Below are 20379 nucleotides of genomic sequence, written 5' to 3'. Positions count from 1 at the left end.
CAGTCTGAAAATAAATTAAAGAGCAGCAGCAGCAGCATCTCGGAGCTGTCTGAGTCACATGTCGACTTCCTCCAAGACAGCTGATGAAGAGCGACTTCCTCTACGTTATTTCCACTGGTCTTTACATCCCAGTTTGGGTTTGTATAAATGGTACAATATTACAGTTTTTAGAGCCGGGTAGTTATTTATTTCACTGATAACAACCAGCCAGCAAAGAGATAAAATTTGCCTAAAAAGTGGCAAATTTAAGCAACTGGGGAGAATTTTCTAGAAACATTCAACAATATTAAAAGGAATGAGTTAATTAATAAATAAACTGATTCAATTCAAAATGCAGGTGATGCATTTTTAAGTTATTTCGGGGAAATTTGATATGACTGACTTTTATACAGTGAACAAGCTACATAAGAAACACTTGTCTGATCTAAAGCACCTGCCACAGTGCAGTCTTCTTCTTCATCATCATCTTCCTCATCAGAAGTGTGTGTGTGTGTGTGTGTGTGTGTGTGTGTGTGTGTGTGTGTGTGTTGACAGGAACTACTCCACAGGCCGGATGCCCTTGGCCTCCTCTAGGCTCCTCAGGGTCTCGTCCCAGTGGGTGAACTGCTTGGACAAGAGGAACATCTGCAAATAAGAGGTTAAAGTTAAAGTTAGAACAAGTTAGCTGCTAATTACTTTGTTAATGGGTCAGTGACAAATAAGGGTTGGTAAGATGAGCAGTTCAAAAATATCATGCATCATGTTTGTTAATATGTGGGTCAGTGACATTTTTTGTGATGGTTTAGTCAAATTTGAAAATTATGGCAAAAATGTCTAAGTGGTGTAACCATAAAAACTTTGTACCAAATAATTCAACTTGCTTAAAAACAGTAAATAGTCAATAAAACACCATATCAACTAGTTTGGCATGATCTTACATTATAACTTTTATATTAAATAAAGCTAATGGAATACTATTGTTCTAAATATTACATTTAATCTGGAGAATCATGGAGATCAGGAAACATTTACACTCATTATTAGTATAAGTCCACTTAAATACACTGGAGGTTTTGATTTTTGATTTTTTTTTTTTTTTTTTTTTAAATGGTGCAAATGTCATTTCAAATTATATAAAAACCAACAAAACATGTACATGGGTCAGTGACAAATAAGAGTTGGCAAGATGATCAATTCAAAAACATCTTAAACAAATAGTTTTAAAAGCAGCATCAGGTTTGTTAAAATGTACATTTAGTATTTTTGTTGATTTTATATCATTTGAAATGACATTTACACCGTTGTTTACCAAAAGTAAGACTGAATGCTCCTGAAAATGTCAAATGGTGTAACCACAAAAGAATGATAAATATTAAATATTTTATCCACCTACAAATTATGTACAATTTGTTGCAAATGTGGATTATATTTATTCCAAATGCTCCTGTCTTAAGAAAAAATACTGGTTCCACCAATTGACATTGGGTTACATCATGTCATTGATCCTTATATATTATTATTCTGTCTCTTTAATCCCCCCAAAAATCCAGTACAAGAAGTTCATAATTACATGAAACCTTTTTGTATTTGTGAATATTTTTAACGATATTTTTAATTCACAGAAATAAATAAAGAGTACCATTTTGTTGTATTCCTCAAAAAGCTTCTTCACTTCCTGGGACTGAACCTCAGTTTGGTCCTGAAGAAAGAGAAAGAGAGACAGAGAGAGAGAGAGAGAGAGAGAGAGAGAGAGAGAGAGAGAGAGAGAGAGACAGAGACAGAGAGAGAGAGAGAGAGAGAGAGAGAGAGAGAGACAGAGAGAGAGAGAGAGATAGAGAGAGAGAGAGAGGAGTTGACATAAAACCTGATGTGAAAGAGAGATTTTTTAAAAAAGGGGTCAGATGGAGAGTGATAAAGAGAGGATGTTACCTGCTCTTTGATGTGAATCTGTGACAGACGCTGCAGCTTGGTAGCATGTTCGGGTACGTCTGTGAAGAAAAAGAAAATCACAGAAATAAAAAAAAAAAAAAGGATGAAAGTCATTGAACAGCTGAAACAGAAACCAGAAACATTTAATAGATGTAACTTTAAAAATCAGACTATTCATTTCTATTAAACAGTGAACATGAGCTCCTTCCTCCTTCATTGTCAAGGGGTAAAAACAAAAGAAAAGAAGAAAACATCAAAAAGCAGATGTTTCTTTTTCCCACCAGGTGAAACTCACCTCTGATGTACGTGCTGTCCAGCAGCGGCTGCATGGTGCTGACCTGCTCCAGCAAAGCAGCCTGGGAGAGCAGGAAGTCCTCCTCTGTTACACACACGCACGCACGCACACACACACACACACACACACTGTCAGCACTATGACATTTGCACCATTTTTTAATCAAAAGTAAGACTGAATGCTCCTGAAAATGTCAAATGGTGTAACCACAAAAGAATGATAAATACTAAATATTTGATCACCTACAGTGTATTTAAGTGGACTTGTACAAATAATGAGTGTAAATGTTTCCTGATCTCCATGATTCTCCAGATGAAATGTAATATTTAGAACAATAGTATTCCATTAGCTTTATTTAATATAAAAGTTATAATGTAAGATCATGCCAAACTAGTTGATATGCTGTTTTATTGACTATTTACTGTTTTTAAGCAAGTTGAATTATTTGGTACAAAGTTTTTATGGTTACACCACTTAGACATTTTTACCATAATCCTCTAATATATTCTCTCTAAATGGATTAAAAGCAGAAATTTGACGCTGAGTCCACAAAAAAAGAATGTGTGCAAGTTATTGATTTAATAGATGTTTAATAGATGATATTTCTTCTTTATCTTATCTAACCCAGAGTGCTCCTGTTTCTTACCAGCGAGGATGAACTCCAGCTTCATGGTGTCGGGTACGGTGATGTGGTCGGTGAACTGAGGGTCTAGGTACTTCAGCAGGTCCTCAACTGCACCAAAGCATCAAAAACACACAATCAATGACTCGTCACTCAAACATGATCACTTTCAGAGAAACACTGACAGCCAATCAGAATCCTTCCTATAAACCAAACAGCTCCCTCTATTTTGCACACTGGGGTTAAAACGCCCCATGTTGCATATTCATTACGCCATTTTTAAAAAGACGCAAGCCTCAGTGCGCCGCGTTAGTAGATCAGCTTGCACCTTTTTATGCAGGTGACGTCAACTTTACACTCTCGTTTTTACACATGCAAACCTTTAGGCTGCATTCAGACTGCAAGCCAAAATCTAGATTGAAACCACCTTTGGGAGGAAGTTTCAAATCTCATTTAAACAGATGAGTCTGAACAGCTCCAAACACTCATATCGGATTTGACTGTCCGTGACGTCTCTCTACGTCTCTACGCTACGTCACTCTATTCGACACCAGACCCGCACTTATTCCAGTTGTTGTTGCTAGGTGATATCACTGGAGGACTTATTCCAGTTGTTGTTGCTAGGTGATATCACTGGAGGACTTATTCCAGTTGTTGTTGCTAGGTGATATCACTGGAGGACTTATTCCAGTTGTTGTTGCTAGCTGATATCACTGGAGGACTTATTCCAGTTGTTGTTGCTAGCTGATATCACTGGAGGACTTATTCCAGTTGTTGTTGCTAGCTGATATCACTGGAGGACTTATTCCAGTTGTTGTTGCTAGGTGATCTCCGGAGACAACAGAGGACGTAAACATCAGTCCATGGACAGAGGACCAAACCATATTCTTAATCTTTGGGGAGATGGCTCCGTTCAAGCGAAGCTCGAGGGTTGGTTGTTGCTGTCGCAATTATATGACATCACACAATACGCGCTAGATGACGCCTCCGCTCTGATAACGTTGCCACAGCAACCTGTCAGATTGGTCATTAATGTGGCCCAGTCTGAACAGAGCCAAATCCGATTTGGATGCTTGCTAAAAACAGTGTGGACAGTCGGGAATAAAAATCTGATTTGAGAAGGAATCAGATTTGAATCAGATTTGCCTGCAGTATGAATGCAGCCTTAGTGAATTAGGCCGTATATTAAAATGTGGACGGCCTTTTTGTTGAATTTTAGACCCTTTTTTTCTCCACTTTGCTGCAGTTTTACCATTTAATATCAGGGTTTTTTTTCATATTTGAGTTTTGATGATCAATGTGAAGTCATATGTCAGAGCTGAACTAACTAATCATCGGCCTGTGACTCACTCTTCTTGTGCAGGATCTTGACTCGTTCTCTCTTGTTGGCCGTGTTGGTCAGACCCGCCTGGATCCTGACCAAAGACTCTGCACACTGCGGGACAAAGAGCACATAAAAACAAAAAGGAGCCATTAGAGCTGACTTTATGAAGTGTGAAGTTGCAGTGTCGCCCCCCTGAGGACTGCTGAGGTAATTATGCTCAAAAAGGAGATTGAAGACACATGATGAGGCTGATCAAGCAGGATGATCTGAGAGTTACAACACCACCAAGATCATCTTTTTGGGTTTTTTCCACCACAGCCTCGCAGCGGTCTCGCTCTCTGATTTACTGCAAATAACTCGTGACACACACACACACACACACACACACACACACACACACACACACATCAAACTAAAGCTGTTGTTTTCTCTTGTCTCTTTTTAACCCTCGTATCGTCCTCCCGGGTCAAATTGACCCATTCCTCCTTCCTTCTGTCCTTCCTTCCCCCTCACTCCTTCTTTCCTTCCTTCCCTCCCTCCTTCTTTCCTTCACTCCTTCCTTCCTCCCTCCTTCTTTCCTTCACTCCTTCCTTCCTCCCTCCTTTCCTTCCTTCCTCCCGTCCTCCTTTCCATCCTCCTTCCTTCCTTCCTTGACTCTGGGACAACAGGAGGGTTAATATAGTTTCTTTCCCGTGTTTCTGTTTTACATTATCTGCCTTATGTTACATTATCTTTACATTTTTATCCTACATCTGAGTGTTTCCTCATGGCAGATTCATGACTGATTGATTGAAATATTGGCCTTATTTTACAGTGTCTTCATCAGATTCCTATTAAAGTGACAAAAAGTGATGAAAACCCAACATTTCCTGTTTTTTTCCTGCTTCAAATTAAAAGCAGTTAAGTGACAAAATAACTTAATTTATTATGAAGAATTTGTCTGAGAATATATTCATAACTGAATTAGTGCAGCTGTTACCTGAAGCTACAACAAGATCTGGAAGAAGGAAGGAAGGAAGGAAGGAAGGAAGGAAGGAAGGAAGGAAGGAAGGAAGAAAGGAAGAAAGGAAGGAAGGAAGGAAGGAAGGAGGGAGGGAGGGAGGGAGGAGGAAGTGAGGGAAGCAAGGAAAGAAGGTAGGAAGGAAGGAAGGAAGGAAGGAGGGAGGGAGGGAGGGAGGGAGGAAAGAAGGACAGAAGGAAAGAAGGAAGGAGGGAGGGAGGGAGGGAGGGAGGAAAGAAGGACAGAAGGAAGCGAGGAAGGAAAGGAAGAAAGGGAGGAAAGTCCTGTTTTTTTCCCTGCTTCAAATTAAAAGCAAGCAAGGGACAAAATCACTTTTATTTTGAAGAATCTGAATCGGAGAATAAATTAACTGAATTAGTGCAGCTGTTACCTAAAGCTACAACAAGATCTGGAGATGTTTGAGCTATTTTTTTATTTTATTTCTTATATCAGTGAATCTGTTGGTAATATTTCAAGGAGGAGAAACAGCTGCAGTGTGATGTCTGATACTAAAACGTCACAACCTCCAGCAGGTAAACAACCTCTTCAACCTTTCCATGCTGCGTAATGGAAAAACACTGAAACACTGGACAGTTTTGACTCCAGTGCTCTCGGCATGACTCAGCACCGAAACTTTAGATCTCTGCGAGAAACAAAACAATACGTCTAAACCTGTAATTTAAACTCAATTCATAACACGACTATTATAAATGTAAAACACTATTTAACCCTCCTGTTGTCCTCGAGTCAAGGACGGAAGTTAGGAAGGTAGGAAGTAGGAAGGAAAGGAGGAAGGAAGGAAAGGAAGGAGGGAAAGGAGGGAGGGAGGAAGGTAGGAGGGAGGAAAGAAGGACAGAAGGTAGGAAGGAAGGAGGGAGGGATGGAGGGAGGGAGTGAGGGAAGCAAGGAAAAAAGGTAGGAAGGAAGGAAGGAGGGAGGGAGGGAGGGAGGGAGGGAGGGAGGAAAGAAGGACAGAAGGAAGGAAAGGAAGGAAGGAGGGAAGGAAAGAAGGAAGGGAAGGAAGGAGGGAAGGACAGAAGGAAGGCAGGAAGGAAGGAGGGAAGGAAAGAAGGAAGGGAAGGAAGGAGGGAAGGACAGAAGGAAGGCAGGAAGGAAAGGAAGGAAGGAGGGAGGGAGGGAGGAAAGAAGGACAGAAGGAAGGGAGTAAGGAAAGGAAAAGAAGGAAGGAAGGAAGGAAGGAAGGAAGGAAGGAACAGTCAAAACAGACGGGGTCAATTTGACCCGGGAGGACGACACAAAGGTTAAATAACACTGTGGCACTTTCTCCACCACTGAAGAAAAAAAAAAAAGGAAAAAAAAAAAAAAAGAGTAGTTCAATGCCTCTTTTGTATGTTGGGTGTTTTTTATATCATGTGATGCTCGGATGTTTAACTCTGAGGCTCAAAAGGACGACATCATCTTTTTTCTTTTAGGGTCTGTCTCCTACAAAAATATGCACACTTAATATTATCAGTAACAGTTATTAGATCGTCTTAAATCATACTTTTATTGAAGAGCTCTTTTTTTTATAACATGGATTTGAAAATGTTCCCTATAAATAAAGATTAATTGATAATTATTATAATAAATCCTTGAAAGCGTTGACTGCAGTTCATTATTACAATGTGCTTGGAACAGATCATCATCATTTGAGCTTTTACTTTTAATCACTGCTTCTCTCTCTGCTTGTTGACAATGGATTTTTTTTTTTGTCCATCGTTTAAATGATTAAATCTACAAATTGTTCCAGGACAGATTTGACTCATTCGGACACTGAAGCATCATATTAGCTTCAGATTCAACTTATAAACACTTTTTTTTCTTTGGATTTAGTCCTCCATCACTTTACATTGTAAGTGCATTATGAAGGGATTAAGATTAACAATGGGGGGAAATTTGCAGTGTTACAGCAGCAAGTGGACAGTCGGTAAAAATAGAAGAGCATCAATAAGAAAAGAAGAATACTAAATAAGTATGAATAACAATAACAATAATAGTAGAAATATATAATAAAAAAACAAATAATAGTGACATTATTTACAGCACAACAGTAATATTAGTACTGAGTGGATCTTCTAATGGTCAGTATGAACAGGAGGAATGATTACCCCCCCCCCCCCCCCCCCCACAATGATTCTTATTTCCAGGTGATTATACATTAATTAAAACATACTTAACAATATTATATTCAATTTCTGCCAAGACTGTTCCTCTAGATGCCACTAAATTCAACACACTGCACCTTTAAATTCAACAAAATACCTTTTTAATCTGGTATTAAACTGTTATATTGTAAGATATGATAAGATATTCCTTTATTAATCCCACAGTGGAAGGAATTTACAATATAAAGGAACTAATAAAGGAATATAATATAATATAGTAGTGTATCTACTGTTGAATTGATGAGTTTTTCTTCTTTAATGAGCTCTTGGGTGAGTTTTTAACTATCATTATTTCTTTCAATTTACTTTCTCAAATCCTATAAAAGTTAAATTGAGAACAAAATACTGAATGATTGTTATAGTGTGTAATGACATAATCAGTAATCTGATGATTTTAGGGTGTGGAGATACTTTTTAAAAAGATATTAATGATTGAAATTGATCCATAATGTGTTTGTTTAATAATGCATAATGTTTAAGCACATAAACAAGGGGGAAAGACCAACATCATTGTGAATTTGTCCTTTTAATTGATAATTAAAACAAAAACAATCATTAGCTGCAGCCCTGCTCAGCTCAAATAGTTCAAATAGCTGCAGACAATGAATACTGAGACTCAGGCACACAGTAATGTTTAATAATAGGACTAAATAGATGTCATAATTGTTAATAAAACATAATATAAATAGGCTAAAGTGTATAAAATGAACAACAGGGCGTGCACTCATTAGCTGAGCCTGGCTAACAGCTAGCAGCTAACTTAGCTCTTTAAAAGAATAAACATTATCCAGATCAAACCTTTGCTTGTTTTCCACTTTTGTTTCTTCTCTCTCCGTATATGCGACCCTCCAGCGCCTGTAGACGCATCTCCAGATTATCAGTCTCCAGTTTTTTATCCATTATTTGAAGCTACTTACAGACACAACAGAGAAAACCCCTAAAACTAGCTTGGTGTTATGATTCGAACAGTGACCGTGTTATTTGGTGACTCTCCGTTCTTCTTCTATTGGTTTTTAACAGCAGCTTGGAGCCAAACATGTTACACCACTACTGCCATCTAGTGGATTTTAAACTCCGCCTAGCACAGAGGTGTCAAACTCATCTCCATTCAAGGGCCACATTAAGCCCAAATTGATTTTATGTGGGCCGGAAGGAAGGAAGGAAGGAAGAGAAGAGAAGACAGGATGAAAAGATGGAAGGAAGAAAGGGAGGATCGGAGGAAGGGAGGAAAGATGGAAGGATGGAAGGAAGAGGAGAGAAGACAGTAAAGAAAGATGAAAGAAAGGAAGGAAGGAAAGATTGGAGGAAGGACAGATGGAAGGAAGGAAGGAAGGAAAGAAGAGGAGAGAAGACAGTAAGGAAAGATGAAAGGAAGGAAGGAAGGAAAGATTGAAAGAAAGACAGATGGAAGGAAGAGGAGAGAAGACTGTAAGGAAAGATGAAAGAAAGGGAGCAACGAAAGATTGAAGGAAGGAAGGAAGGGAGGACAGATGGAAGGAAGGAAGGGAGGATCGGAGGAAGGGAGGAAAGATGGAAGGAAGGGAGGAAAGATGGAAGGATGGAAGGAAGAGGAGAGAAGACAGTAAGGAAAGATGAAAGAAAGGAAGGAAGGAAGGAAAGATTGGAGGAAAGACAGATGGAAGAAAGAGAAGACAGGAAGGAATGAAAGAAAGAAAGGACAAATGGAAGGAAGAAAGGGTGGACGGAAAGATTTAAGGAAAAGAAGACAGGAAGGAAAGTGGGCCGGATTGGACTCCTCGGCGGGCCGGTTCTGGCCCACGGGCCGCATGTTTGACACCCCTGGCCTAGCACATCACATAGCTTTCACACTCTTGCCATCAGCCCAAGTTATTTTAAGAGATACATCAACAAGCTTTTTCCATTCCCTCCATCATGTCTTTCCTTCCTTTCTTATTTTTCTGCAATGACTAGTGCGTCTTCTATGGTTTCTGGTTCCTGACAATATTCAGATGGATGTTTCCCTTTTTTAATATGAAGAGTCCTGTTTCAATCTGCTTTGTCCTATTCTTAATCTGGTCATTATTACCTCCTCCTTTCTATTTCCTCCTTCTGTTTCTTTTAATATGGACTCTGTTTTGTATTGAATAGATGCCTTTCTCTTAATACCTGATCCCAGTGCTGCTGCTACTCATCATTGACCTTCTTCCTTTCCCTTATGAAGGTAGATTTGTATCTTTAGTATTCAATAAAAAAAAGGTTGCTTCAATCAAAAAATATATTTTCAATAAAAAAACTCCACTTCAATAAAAAAAAACATTTTATTTATTTTATTTCATTTGCTTTTGCTATTTTATTATGTATAGTTTGTTCTTTATATTCTTATATTATATGTTGTTATTGTCACTGTGTGTAATGCTGATGCTGCTGCACTGTAATTTCCCAGCTTGGGATCAATAAAGTCTATCTATCTATCTATCTATCTATCTATCTATCTATCTATCTATCTACCCATCTATCTATCTATCTATCTATCTATCTATCTATCTATCTATCTATCTATCTATCTATCTCTATCTATCTATCTATCTATCTATCTATCTATCTATCTATCTCACTGTTGGACAATACACTCCCAACTCTCTAGCTGACACATCCGCTGTCCAACCAAAGCTTGATGTTATCATTCCCATGTTTGGGAGATATATTGGAGTGTGTGGAAGCAGTGGAAGAGGGCAGACAATACTTGTTGAGGTATATCTTAAAAAGAACTGGGCTGATGGCAAGAGTGTGAAAGCCATGTGATGAAGAGGTAGGAGGAGTTTAATCCACCAGATGGCAGTAGTGAGGCAACATATTGGATGCAAGCTGCTGTTAAAAATCAATAGAAGAAGGATGTTTCTTTTTAAAATGAAAACGTACAAACTGAAGACCTTTTTTTAAAAACATGTAAGATATAGATATGTGATATTTAAATATAACCTTACATGTGATTAATATGTGCCTGTAATGTTAAAAGCATGTTTTTTTCTCATTGTTATTGCAGTAAAGAGCAGCAGCAGCAGTAGTTGTCGCTAGAGGCTGCTAATCAGCTGATTTCACTGTGTGACAGCTGAGCATGACAACACAGACCGACACGGCCTTGTTTCCATTCAAGCTGACTGCAAAACAACACCAAAAAGTAAGGTTTTTCTTCTATTATCACCCTCTTTCATCCTCTCTCACACACATGCACCACATATCAGACAGCTTTATGCAAGAGGGGTTTGCACATTTATAACATTTATTCAGTCAAAAGGCTTGTTTTTCCTTTTTCCTCTCCACTAGCTCACCTAGCCTCTCATGCTAATGTCAGTTTTGGATTAAAAGCTACGCAGTTTGACAGTTTTAGGAGTCTAGCATTGTGTATAACTAACTGAATGTTTATTAAAGACAGATGTGGGGTTCATAAGAAGCTGTTTTAATACCGCATTGCCTGTTTTTTAGGTTTTGGTGAAAGTTTGTGTGTAATGCTAACCAATGCTGTGCTGTGCTGCTCAACAGGAAGCTGCCTGCATTTGGACTTGAGGATCTGTGTTTTGTAGCTGTTCCTTGTTCTTTATGTGCCTCTGGGAGCTGCAGCAGCATGGCAGATGACAAGGATGTGTTGAGAGATGTTTGGTTCGGCCGGATCCCAACCTGCTTCACCCTGAACCAGGATGAGATTACTGAGAGAGAGGCCGAGCCCTACTATGTAAGTGCTGCTACTTCTTTGAGACTATTGGCACAAACTTTGAGTCCTAACTTATAAAGTTGTGTCCTAAAACAACAGTCAGGAGCCCAAATTAAACATTAAGTGTGTTTTTCTTGCTGTAATCATTCCTCCTGTTCATACTGACCATTAGAAGATACCTCCATAATGCAGAATCCACACAATGTATTTAAAAGTTGATCTGAAGCTTGAGTCGTCCCACATCAAGTAAAAATAAATATAACAATGTTGAGTGGAGCCTTTGTAGATGTTCTGCTGCTTTTCATTCATGATTGTCAAAAATATGCAATTTTAAAGGACTAGTTCTCAGTTTTTCAAGTCTATTTTAACAGTCAAGTGTGTTGTTCTTGCTGTAATAATTCCTCATGTTCATACTGACTATTAGAAGATCCATTTCATAATGTAAGAGATGAGAGACAAAATCCACAAAAGGTATTTAAAAGTTTAATCGGAAGCTAATATGAAGCTTCAGCGTCCAAATGAGTCAAATCTTCATCTTCTATGTTTCAACGTTACAGTGTTTCTACTAGCTTGTTACTATACTTCCACCACAGCTCAACAGGGAAACACTAATATAACAATGTTGAGTTGAGCCTTTTTAGATGGGAAGTTGTGCTGCTTTTCATTTATGATTGTCAAAAACATGCAATTTTAAAGGACTAGTTCTCAGTTTTTCAAGTCTATTTTAATAGTCATGAGCCCAAATGAACATAAAGTGTGTTTTTCATGCTGTAATCATTCCTCCTGTTCATTTTGACTAGTAGAGGATCCCTTCATGATGCACTTATAATGTAAGTGATGGAGGACTAAATCCACAAAATGTATTTAAAAGTTTAATCTGAAGCTAGTATGAAGCTTCAGCCATCCCAAATGAGTCAAATCAAGTAGATATCTTTAATCAATTCTGTCAAAGTGTCAAAGTCCCTCTTTTAGATAGATAGATAGATAGATAGATAGATAGATAGATAGATAGATAGACAGATAGATAGATAGACAGATATTCCTTATTCATCCCCATAGGAGAATGTGGACACATTGTGGATTTTGGGCCCCATCATTTATATTTAAAAGCACATTTGAAGATCTTTTAATAGTCTTTGTTTGAGAGGGGATTTTATTTAATATGGTGTGTCCGTTTATTGTTATCTTATTAAGTTTAATGCAGTTCAAATTTGACCCATTTCTTAATTTTTAGCTGTAAAAGCACTATATATACATTTATTTTATTTTAGCCAGACTTTTCCTAATGTGAAAATTTTGGTAGAGCTGATACACATTTTTATAAATGCAAATATATTAAAATTGACCAGTATTTATTAAAAAAAAAAAAGTAAAATCAGCAATCAGACATGTTTTTTTGTATTCATCATATTCTATAAAATGTTTTACTGGACCATAAAATAGTGATTATGAATTTTTTTTGACATAAGGTTGTAGAGACTAATTATGAGTCAGAGTCAGAATATGAACAGTATGTGAAGGGTTAAATAAAACTGAGGCTGTTCAGGTCCCTAAATTCTCTACTGAGTGAGCTCTTTAAGTTATACGTATTCAATTCAATTTCAATTTCACTTTAACTGTCATTCTTATGCAGGTACATAAAAACAAAATACTGTTTCACAAGTTAAAACACTTTAAAAAAGAGAACAGTGCAATATTTAACATTTTTATTGTCAGTTTTATATATATATATATATATATATATATATATATATATATATAGAAAGTGTGATTGATTATGACACTCAGGTACAGTTTATTCACATTTAATGGTCAGATATTATGATTTAATTTAGATTAGGCATGAGTCTTTTTGAAGCCTCGTCAGGTGATGAAGAAGCAGATGGTGAATGTTTTTATGAACTTTTTTTTCCTTTTGTTTCCTCAGTGGATTTAGATCTGAATGCACAAATACACACACAGACAAAGACTAAAATCACCTTCTGCTTGGTTGTTAGTGTCACAAAAGCTTCATGAGGACACTCTAAATTTAGCCCATCGCAGCATTCAGAAACAGGCCGGACTGTTTTAATAATAATCTCTCTCTCTGTCTCTGTCTCTGTCTCTCTCTCTCTCTCTCTCTCTCTCTCTCTCTCTCTCTCTCTCTCTCTCTCTCTCTCTCTCTCTCTCTCTCTCTCTCTCTCTCTCTCTCTCTCTCTCGTTCTCTCGTTCTCTCTCTCAGCTGCTGTTACCCAGAGTGAGCTACCTGACTCTGGTGACGGACAAGGTGAAGAAACATTTCCTCAAAGTGATGAAGGCCGAGGACGTGGAGGAGATGTGGTTTGAGTACGAAGGGACGCCACTCAAATGGTGAGAGACTGATCCGATTGGTAGATGAAGTGATTTTACTAGTTTTCATTGCTCTCCAGATTATATGCCGAAAAACATCTCAGCAATTTAGTTTATTTTTATATCCGAATTTTTCTTCTTATTGTGTAAAATATTAACATTATAATACGTATAATAGCTCTCGTAGAAACGTCCCTTATAACCACTGTTGGGGATTAACTAGTTACTTTTATTTTGTAATTAAATTAACTGTAATCTGAAAAAAAATGCCATTAAATGAGTTACTTATGAAAATGTTGATGATTACAGAGGAAGTTACATCTGAAGTCTGACCTTTTTTAAGATTTTCCTCATTTTTAATATTTAACATGTTACTGAATACATATATTGCTGTTTTTAAATTCTTTTTATATATTAAGTAAATAAATCATGATGTGGGCTTATTTGGAGTCACAGTACCAATTAAACTCACTTTATTCATCAAATACCTTTATTTTATATTCCAAAATCTACATAAATAGATTACTAATTAACTAATGAATACATTTTCAAATGAGAGATAAATGTAGAGATAAAGGAAGGGAGGAAAGAAGGAAGGGAGGAATGAATGAACAAAGAAAGGAAGGAAGGAAGGAAGGAAGGTAGGAGGAAAGGAAGGATGGAAGGGAGAAAGGAAGGAAAGGAAGGATGGCAGGGAGGAAGGAAGGTAGGAAGGAACAAAGAAAGGAAGGATGGAAGGAAGGTATGAGGAAAAGAAGGAAGGAAGGAAGGAAGGAAGGACAGAAGGAGGGAACATTTACCCTAACAGTTGAAAACATTGGTTAGAAAATTAGAAAAGTCATCAAATATAATAAGTTACATTACTTTGATGAAATAGTTACATTATCTAGTATCTAGAATCTGTAACCCAACTCTGCTTCTAACCTTTTATAAAATCATAGTGTTTAAATACAAACAGTCTCGTCCTCTAACAAACGGCCTCCACAGTCTGTCCGAAGCACCTGCAGCTCCACAGAGCCGTCACTGGGAGTCCATTCATTCACAGCCAGCAGCCGAGCATCAGCTGGTGTGTTAGCTTCCTGTCTGACCTCAGGCGCAGGAAGGAAGTTCTGCCACAAGGTGTCAGTGTTTCTCACAACCAAAATGGTCACAGTCGTAGAGAAAAGAAACAACTGTCAGTGTAATGTGAAGCTAATATGAAGCTTCGGCCATTCCAAAATGAGTCAAATCTTCATAATAAAATATAACAATGTGGAGTGGAGCCTTTTTAGATGCTCATATGGTCTTGACTTTGATTTTGAGTTGATAGCAACAGTAACGTTATATCCTGTATGTGTGTTTCCTGGTTCAGGCATTATCCAATAGGAGTTCTGTTTGACTTCCATGCGTCCAACACTGTCTTACCCTGGACCATCACTGTGCACTTTAAGGTAGGAGGGTCAGTTATGATGTGGTTTAGTTTAAATTTAAAGGGTTAAAATGTGAAAATAAACATATGAATAACTTGCACGCATTCTTTTTTTGTGGACTCAGCATCAAATTTCTGCTTTTAATCCATTTTGAGAGAATATATTAGAGGATTATGGTAAAAATGTCTAAGTGGTGTAACCATAAAAACTTTGTACCAAATAATTCAACTTGCTTAAAAACAGTAAATAGTCAATAAAACAGCATATCAACTAGTTTGGCATGATCTTACATTATAACTTTTATATTAAATAAAGCTAATGGAATACTATTGTTCTAAATATTACATTTCATCTGGAGAATCATGGAGATCAGGAAACATTTACAGTCATTATTAGTATAAATCCACTTAAATACACTGTAGGTGGATTAAATATTCTTTTGTGGTTACACCATTTGACATTTTCAGGAGCATTCAGTCTTACTTTTGGTTAGAAATGGTGCAAATGTCATTTCAAATGACATAAAACCAACAAAAATACTACATGTACATTTTAACAAACCTGATGCTGCTTTTAAAACTATTTTTAAAGATATTTTTGAATAATAAACCTGACTCAGAAACCACTTGGGTACATAATATCCACAGCATCTCATTTTTTTGATTTAGGTGTATGTTATGTTTAAGTGTATTCTTAATTAATAAGAGAAGCTCCTTTTAGATACAGTTAACCCTCGTGTCGTCTTCCCGGGTCAAATTGACCCTGTCTGTATTGACTTGTTCCTTCTTTCCTCCCTTCCTCCCTTCCTCATTTCCTTCCTCCCTCCCTCCTTTCCTTCCTCCCCCCTCCTTTCCTTCCTTACCTCCTTCTCTCTTTCTTTCCTCCCTCCTTTCCTTCCTTCTTCCTTCCTCCCCCTTTCCTTCCCTCCTTTCTTTCCTTCTTCCTTCCTCCCTCCCTCCTTCCTTCCTCCTTTCCTTCCTTCCTTCCTTCCTCCCCCCTTTCCTTCCCTTCTTTCCTTCCTTCTTTCTTCCTCCCTCCCTCCTTCTTCCTCCCTCCTTTCCTTCCTTCTTCCTCCCTCCTTTCCTTCCTTGACTCGAGGACAACAGGATGGTTAAGTGAATATAATGTGAAACCCACAGAGCTTTTTTTAGCTCATATATTTAGTTTTTAGGGGCAGTGAATTAAAGCAGCTTTAAAATAAGATGTTGTTCTTGTGATTGCGTGTCAGAATTTCCCCGACAGCGACCTGTTGCACTGCCAGTCCAACTCCGTGATCGAGGCTCACTTCATGTCCAGCATCAAGGAGGCCGACGCGCTCAAGCACAAGAGCCAGGTCGTCAACGACATGCAGAAGAAAGACCACAAGCAGCTGTGGATGGGCCTGCAGAATGGTGAGAGAGACACACACACACACACACAATCATACCGTCACACATTCACACACTCACTCACATTTCAAAGAAAAAAGACCACAAGCAGCTGCTGGGGAAGTGACACATGCACACACACACTCACACACACGCACACACACACGCACACACACAATCATACCATCACACACACACACACACACGCACACACACAATCATACCATCACACACACACACACACACAATCCTACCATCACACATTCACTCATTAACACTTAAACACCTACACACAGATTCACACTGGCTCACACACACACACACACACAATCATACCATCACACGCGCACACACGCTATCGCAAACACACACACAAATACACACACACACACAATCATACCATCACACGCGCACACACGCCATCGCACACACACACACACACACACACACACACACACACACACACACACACACAATCATACCATCACACATTCACTCATTAACACTGATGTGCACATGTTGTCTCTTCAGCTTAAACACCTACACACAGATTCACACTTGCTCACGCACACAATTGTGACCTGACTCATGCACACACACACACACACACACACACACACACACACGTCTTCCTTTTCCGTTACCAGACAGGTTGATTTTCTTGTTGGACGAGGAGGAGGGGGGGGTGTGTGAACCTCCATCCCGTCTTTGAAAACTAAACCCGACATTTGGTGTGAGATATTTTGGAGTCACGGCAGGTCAAGTTGATTGCTGTGATCTATAATTAAAATGCTGCTCCTCCTCATGAATTAATAATTATCAGGAAACAATAATGCTGTGTACTTTCCTGAAGCGGAAATGTGCATAAATACATCAGTACTGAGTTATGTTAGGAGTCGGGCTACAACTCAGGGTGAATAACCAGACATATTCAATTAAAAGAGTCTGAAACCTAGGGGGGAGGAAAGAAAGAGAGAAGGAAGGAAGGAAGGAAAGGAGGGAGGGAAGAAGGGAGGAAGAAGGAAGGAAAGGAGGAAGGAGGGTAGGAAGGAAGGAAGGAAGGAGAGAAGGACGGAAGGAAGGAAAGGAGGGAGGAAATGAAAGAAGGAAGGAAGGGAGGGAGGAAGGAAAAGAGGAAGGAAGGACAGAGGAAAGAAGGAAAGGGGAAGGTAAGGGGAGGAAAGAGAGAGAGAAGGAAGGAAGGAAGGAGAGAGAGAAGGAAAGAAGGAGGGAGGGAGGAAGAAAGGAAGGACAGAAGGAAGGAAGAAAAGGGGATGGAGAGAGGAAAGAAGGAAGGGAGGAAAGAGAGAGGAAGGAAAGAAAGAGAGAAGGAAGGAAGGAAAGAAGGTTAAAACAGACGGGGTCAATTTGACCCGGGAGGACGACAGGAAAGTTAATATCACTACTTCATGAATCCTTTTATAATCTCCAACAGCTGTTTTAGAATAAAACCAGAAAACTATATTTTTAAACCTGTAACAGATATAACGTCACATATTTTGCTATTTTTGTTCTGTAAAAAATAATAAAAAGCTGATGTTTGTGGATTAAGACACTTCCTGAAGATGTTCCACAGCAGAAAGCCTTTCAGCTGACGTTTAATGTGAAACAGATGGAGGGAAATGTTGCATTAACCTTCCTGTCGTCCTCACCGGTCAAACTGACCCTGTCTGTTTTAACTGTTCCTTCCTTCCTTCCTTCCTTCCTTCCTTCCTTCCTTCCTTCCTTCCTTCCTTCCTTCCTTCCTTCCTTCCTTCCTTCCTCCCTCCTTTCCTTCCCTCCTTCCTTCCTCCCTCCTTTCCTTCCATCCTTCCTTCCTTCTTTCTCCCTTCCTCCCTCCTTTCCTTTCCTCCCTTCTTTCTCCCTTCCTCCCTCCCTTCCTTCTTTCTTCCTTCCTCCCTTCCTAACTTCCTTCCTTGACTCGAGGACGACAGGAGAGTTAATAATAAACAACAGAAGCAGCAAATACACACTTTTGTACATTTATGGAACAAATAGTACAATGATTAAATATAATAGCCAGAAAATTGGATGTAATCTGTTATTTTATGGACTTTATGTGACATTTAAGACTTCCTCTTTTCCTTTCTCCCTCCCTCCCTTCCTTATTTCCTCCATCCTTCCTTTCCTTCCTCCCTTTCTTCTTTCCTTTCCTCCCTTCCTTCCATCCTTTCTTTCCTTCTTCCTCCCTTCCTTCCTTCTTCCTCCCTTCCTTCCTTCCTTCCTTGCCTCGAGGACAACAGGAGGGTTAAAAATGAGCTACGATTTCATTTAAATGAGTCCTATTGACCATAATTTCCAAATATTTGTGCAAAACTTGTGGTAATAAGTTGGATAAAAAGGTCAGTCAAACCAGCCAAAATTGACCCAGGAGTACAAAAGTTGCACAGTTGACAGGAAGACAACAGGAAGATTAACCCTCATGTTGTCCTCAAGTCAAGGAAGGAAGGGAGGAAGAAGGAAGGAAAGAAGGGAGGAAGAAGGAAGGAAAGGAGGGAGGGAAGAAGGGAGAGAAGAAGGATGGAAAGGAGGAAGGAAGGAGAGAAGGACGGAAGGAAGGAAAGGAGGGAGGAAGGAAGGAAGGAAGGGAGGAAAGGAAAGAAGGAAGGGAGCACAGTGAAAAGAGGGAAGGGGGGAAGGTAGGGGGGAGGAAAGAAAGAGAGAAGGAAGGAAGGAAGGAGAGAAGGAAAGAAGGAGGGAGGGAGGAAGGAAGGAAGGAAGAAAAGGGGATGGAGGGAGAAAAGAGAGAGGAAGGAAAGAAAACCAACAGAAGCAGCAAATGCATACTTTTGTACATTTATGGAACAAATAGTACAATAATGAAATATAATAGCCAGAAAATTGGATGTAATCTGTTATTTTATGGACTTTATGTGACATTATGAATGTGTTTGCAGGACATACTCATAAACATCAGCTGCTTATCTCGCTTCCACTTTCCCCTGAAACTGAGTCTTCATCTGAAGAGAGCAGAAACACACAGAGAGAGAAATGTCACATATTAATAAAAAAAACCCTCATCAATCATTTTAGACACAGAGACGAATGCAAAGCTGTTATGGGTGTGAAATATTCTCCGTAAACAGAGAAGCGGACATAAAAGTTAAACTGAAGGTAACCCAACAGAAAGAGGATGGCCCCTACCTGTTTACATATGAAAGTGAGACATGAAACCTAATCTAAACCAAAACTTTCACATCCAAAACAGATTAGAAACAGAGAGCGAGAAAACCGAGCGAGATGGGCTCAAACTCTCAAACTTTCATCCAGGAGAGAGAAAACAGAAGGTTTTCAGAGGGCTGGTGTGAAAGCGAGAGGCGGAGACTTTGAAACTGCCACATGCTGGGTGGGATTGTTTTGGATGATGAAATCTTTTTTTTTTAAGCGGAAAGCCAAAAGGTCGAGCTCCTCTGTTATAGCAAGTCAGATACAACACACTGAATGAGTTTTTATTAATGATACTTCCATCGCTGACCTTTGACCTTTGAGCTCAGTGTACTTACTTTTACCTGCTAAAATTTAAAGGGTTAAAATGTGAAAATACACATATGAATAACTTGCACACATTCTTTTTTATGGACTCAGCATCAAATTTCTGCTTTTAATCCATTTTGAGAGAATATATTAGAGGATTATGGTAAAAATGTCTAAGTGGTGTAACCATAAAAACTAATTCAACTTGCTTAAAAACAGTAAATTGTCAATAAAACACCATATCAACTAGTATAAGTCCACTTAAATACTGTAAACACTGTAGGTGGATAAAATATTTAATATGTATCATTCTTTTGTGGCTACACCATTTGACATTGACTTCCATGTGTCCAACACTGTCTTACCCTGGACCATCACTGTGCACTTTAAGGTAGGAGGGTCAATGAAGAATATATTAGAGGATTATGGTAAAAATGTCTAAGTGGTGTAACCATAAAAACTTTGTACCAAATAATTCAACGTTGCTTAAAAACAGTAAACAGTCAATAAAACACCATATCAACTAGTTTGGCATGATCTTACATTATAACTTTTATATTAAATAAAGCTAATGGAATACTATTGTTCTAAATATTACATTTCATCTGGAGAATCATGGAGATCAGGAAACATTTACACTCATTATTAGTATAAGTCCACTTAAATACACTGTAGGTGGATAAAATATTTAATATTTATCATTCTTTTGTGGTTACACCATTTGACATTTTCAGGAGCATTCAGTGTTACTTTTGGTTAAAAAAAAAAAAAAAAGGTGAAATCTTGCCAACCCTTATTTGTCACTGACCCACATCCA

At 38.5% G+C, this 20379-nt stretch overlaps 2 protein-coding genes across 3 annotated transcripts in view; one reads left to right on the top strand and one right to left on the bottom strand.

Moving 5' to 3' along the window:
- Positions 1-493: 493 nt before the first annotated feature.
- dctn3 (dynactin 3 (p22)) overlaps positions 494-20379 on the bottom strand; it is a 49223-nt gene continuing 29337 nt past the window's right edge. Inside the window, exons 2-8 of one of the 2 annotated variants that reach the window (XM_053326309.1) lie at positions 8113-8243; positions 4176-4260; positions 2850-2936; positions 2204-2287; positions 1909-1967; positions 1619-1678; positions 494-624 (exon numbers count right to left, since the gene is read on the bottom strand). In XM_053326309.1, the coding sequence (XP_053182284.1) occupies positions 538-624; positions 1619-1678; positions 1909-1967; positions 2204-2287; positions 2850-2936; positions 4176-4260; positions 8113-8214 (564 nt within the window). In that variant the 5' untranslated portion in view covers positions 8215-8243 and the 3' untranslated portion in view covers positions 494-537. Of the gene's footprint in view, positions 625-1618; positions 1679-1908; positions 1968-2203; positions 2288-2849; positions 2937-4175; positions 4261-8112; positions 8274-20379 lie in introns of those variants that run through there. The other variant, XM_053326308.1, reaches the window with a different exon arrangement.
- The window catches only part of atg5 (ATG5 autophagy related 5 homolog (S. cerevisiae)), a 52552-nt gene continuing 42557 nt past the window's right edge, over positions 10385-20379 (top strand). The window contains exons 1-5 of the mRNA XM_053326307.1: positions 10385-10453; positions 10816-11005; positions 13206-13333; positions 14664-14742; positions 15950-16112. Coding sequence (XP_053182282.1) covers positions 10898-11005; positions 13206-13333; positions 14664-14742; positions 15950-16112 — 478 coding nt within the window. The 5' untranslated portion in view covers positions 10385-10453; positions 10816-10897. The remainder of the gene's footprint in view (positions 10454-10815; positions 11006-13205; positions 13334-14663; positions 14743-15949; positions 16113-20379) is intronic.

Source organism: Scomber japonicus, chromosome 10, assembly GCF_027409825.1.
Source record: "Scomber japonicus isolate fScoJap1 chromosome 10, fScoJap1.pri, whole genome shotgun sequence".
Taxonomy (NCBI): domain Eukaryota; kingdom Metazoa; phylum Chordata; class Actinopteri; order Scombriformes; family Scombridae; genus Scomber; species Scomber japonicus.
This window is presented reverse-complemented; position numbering and strand designations above follow the sequence as displayed.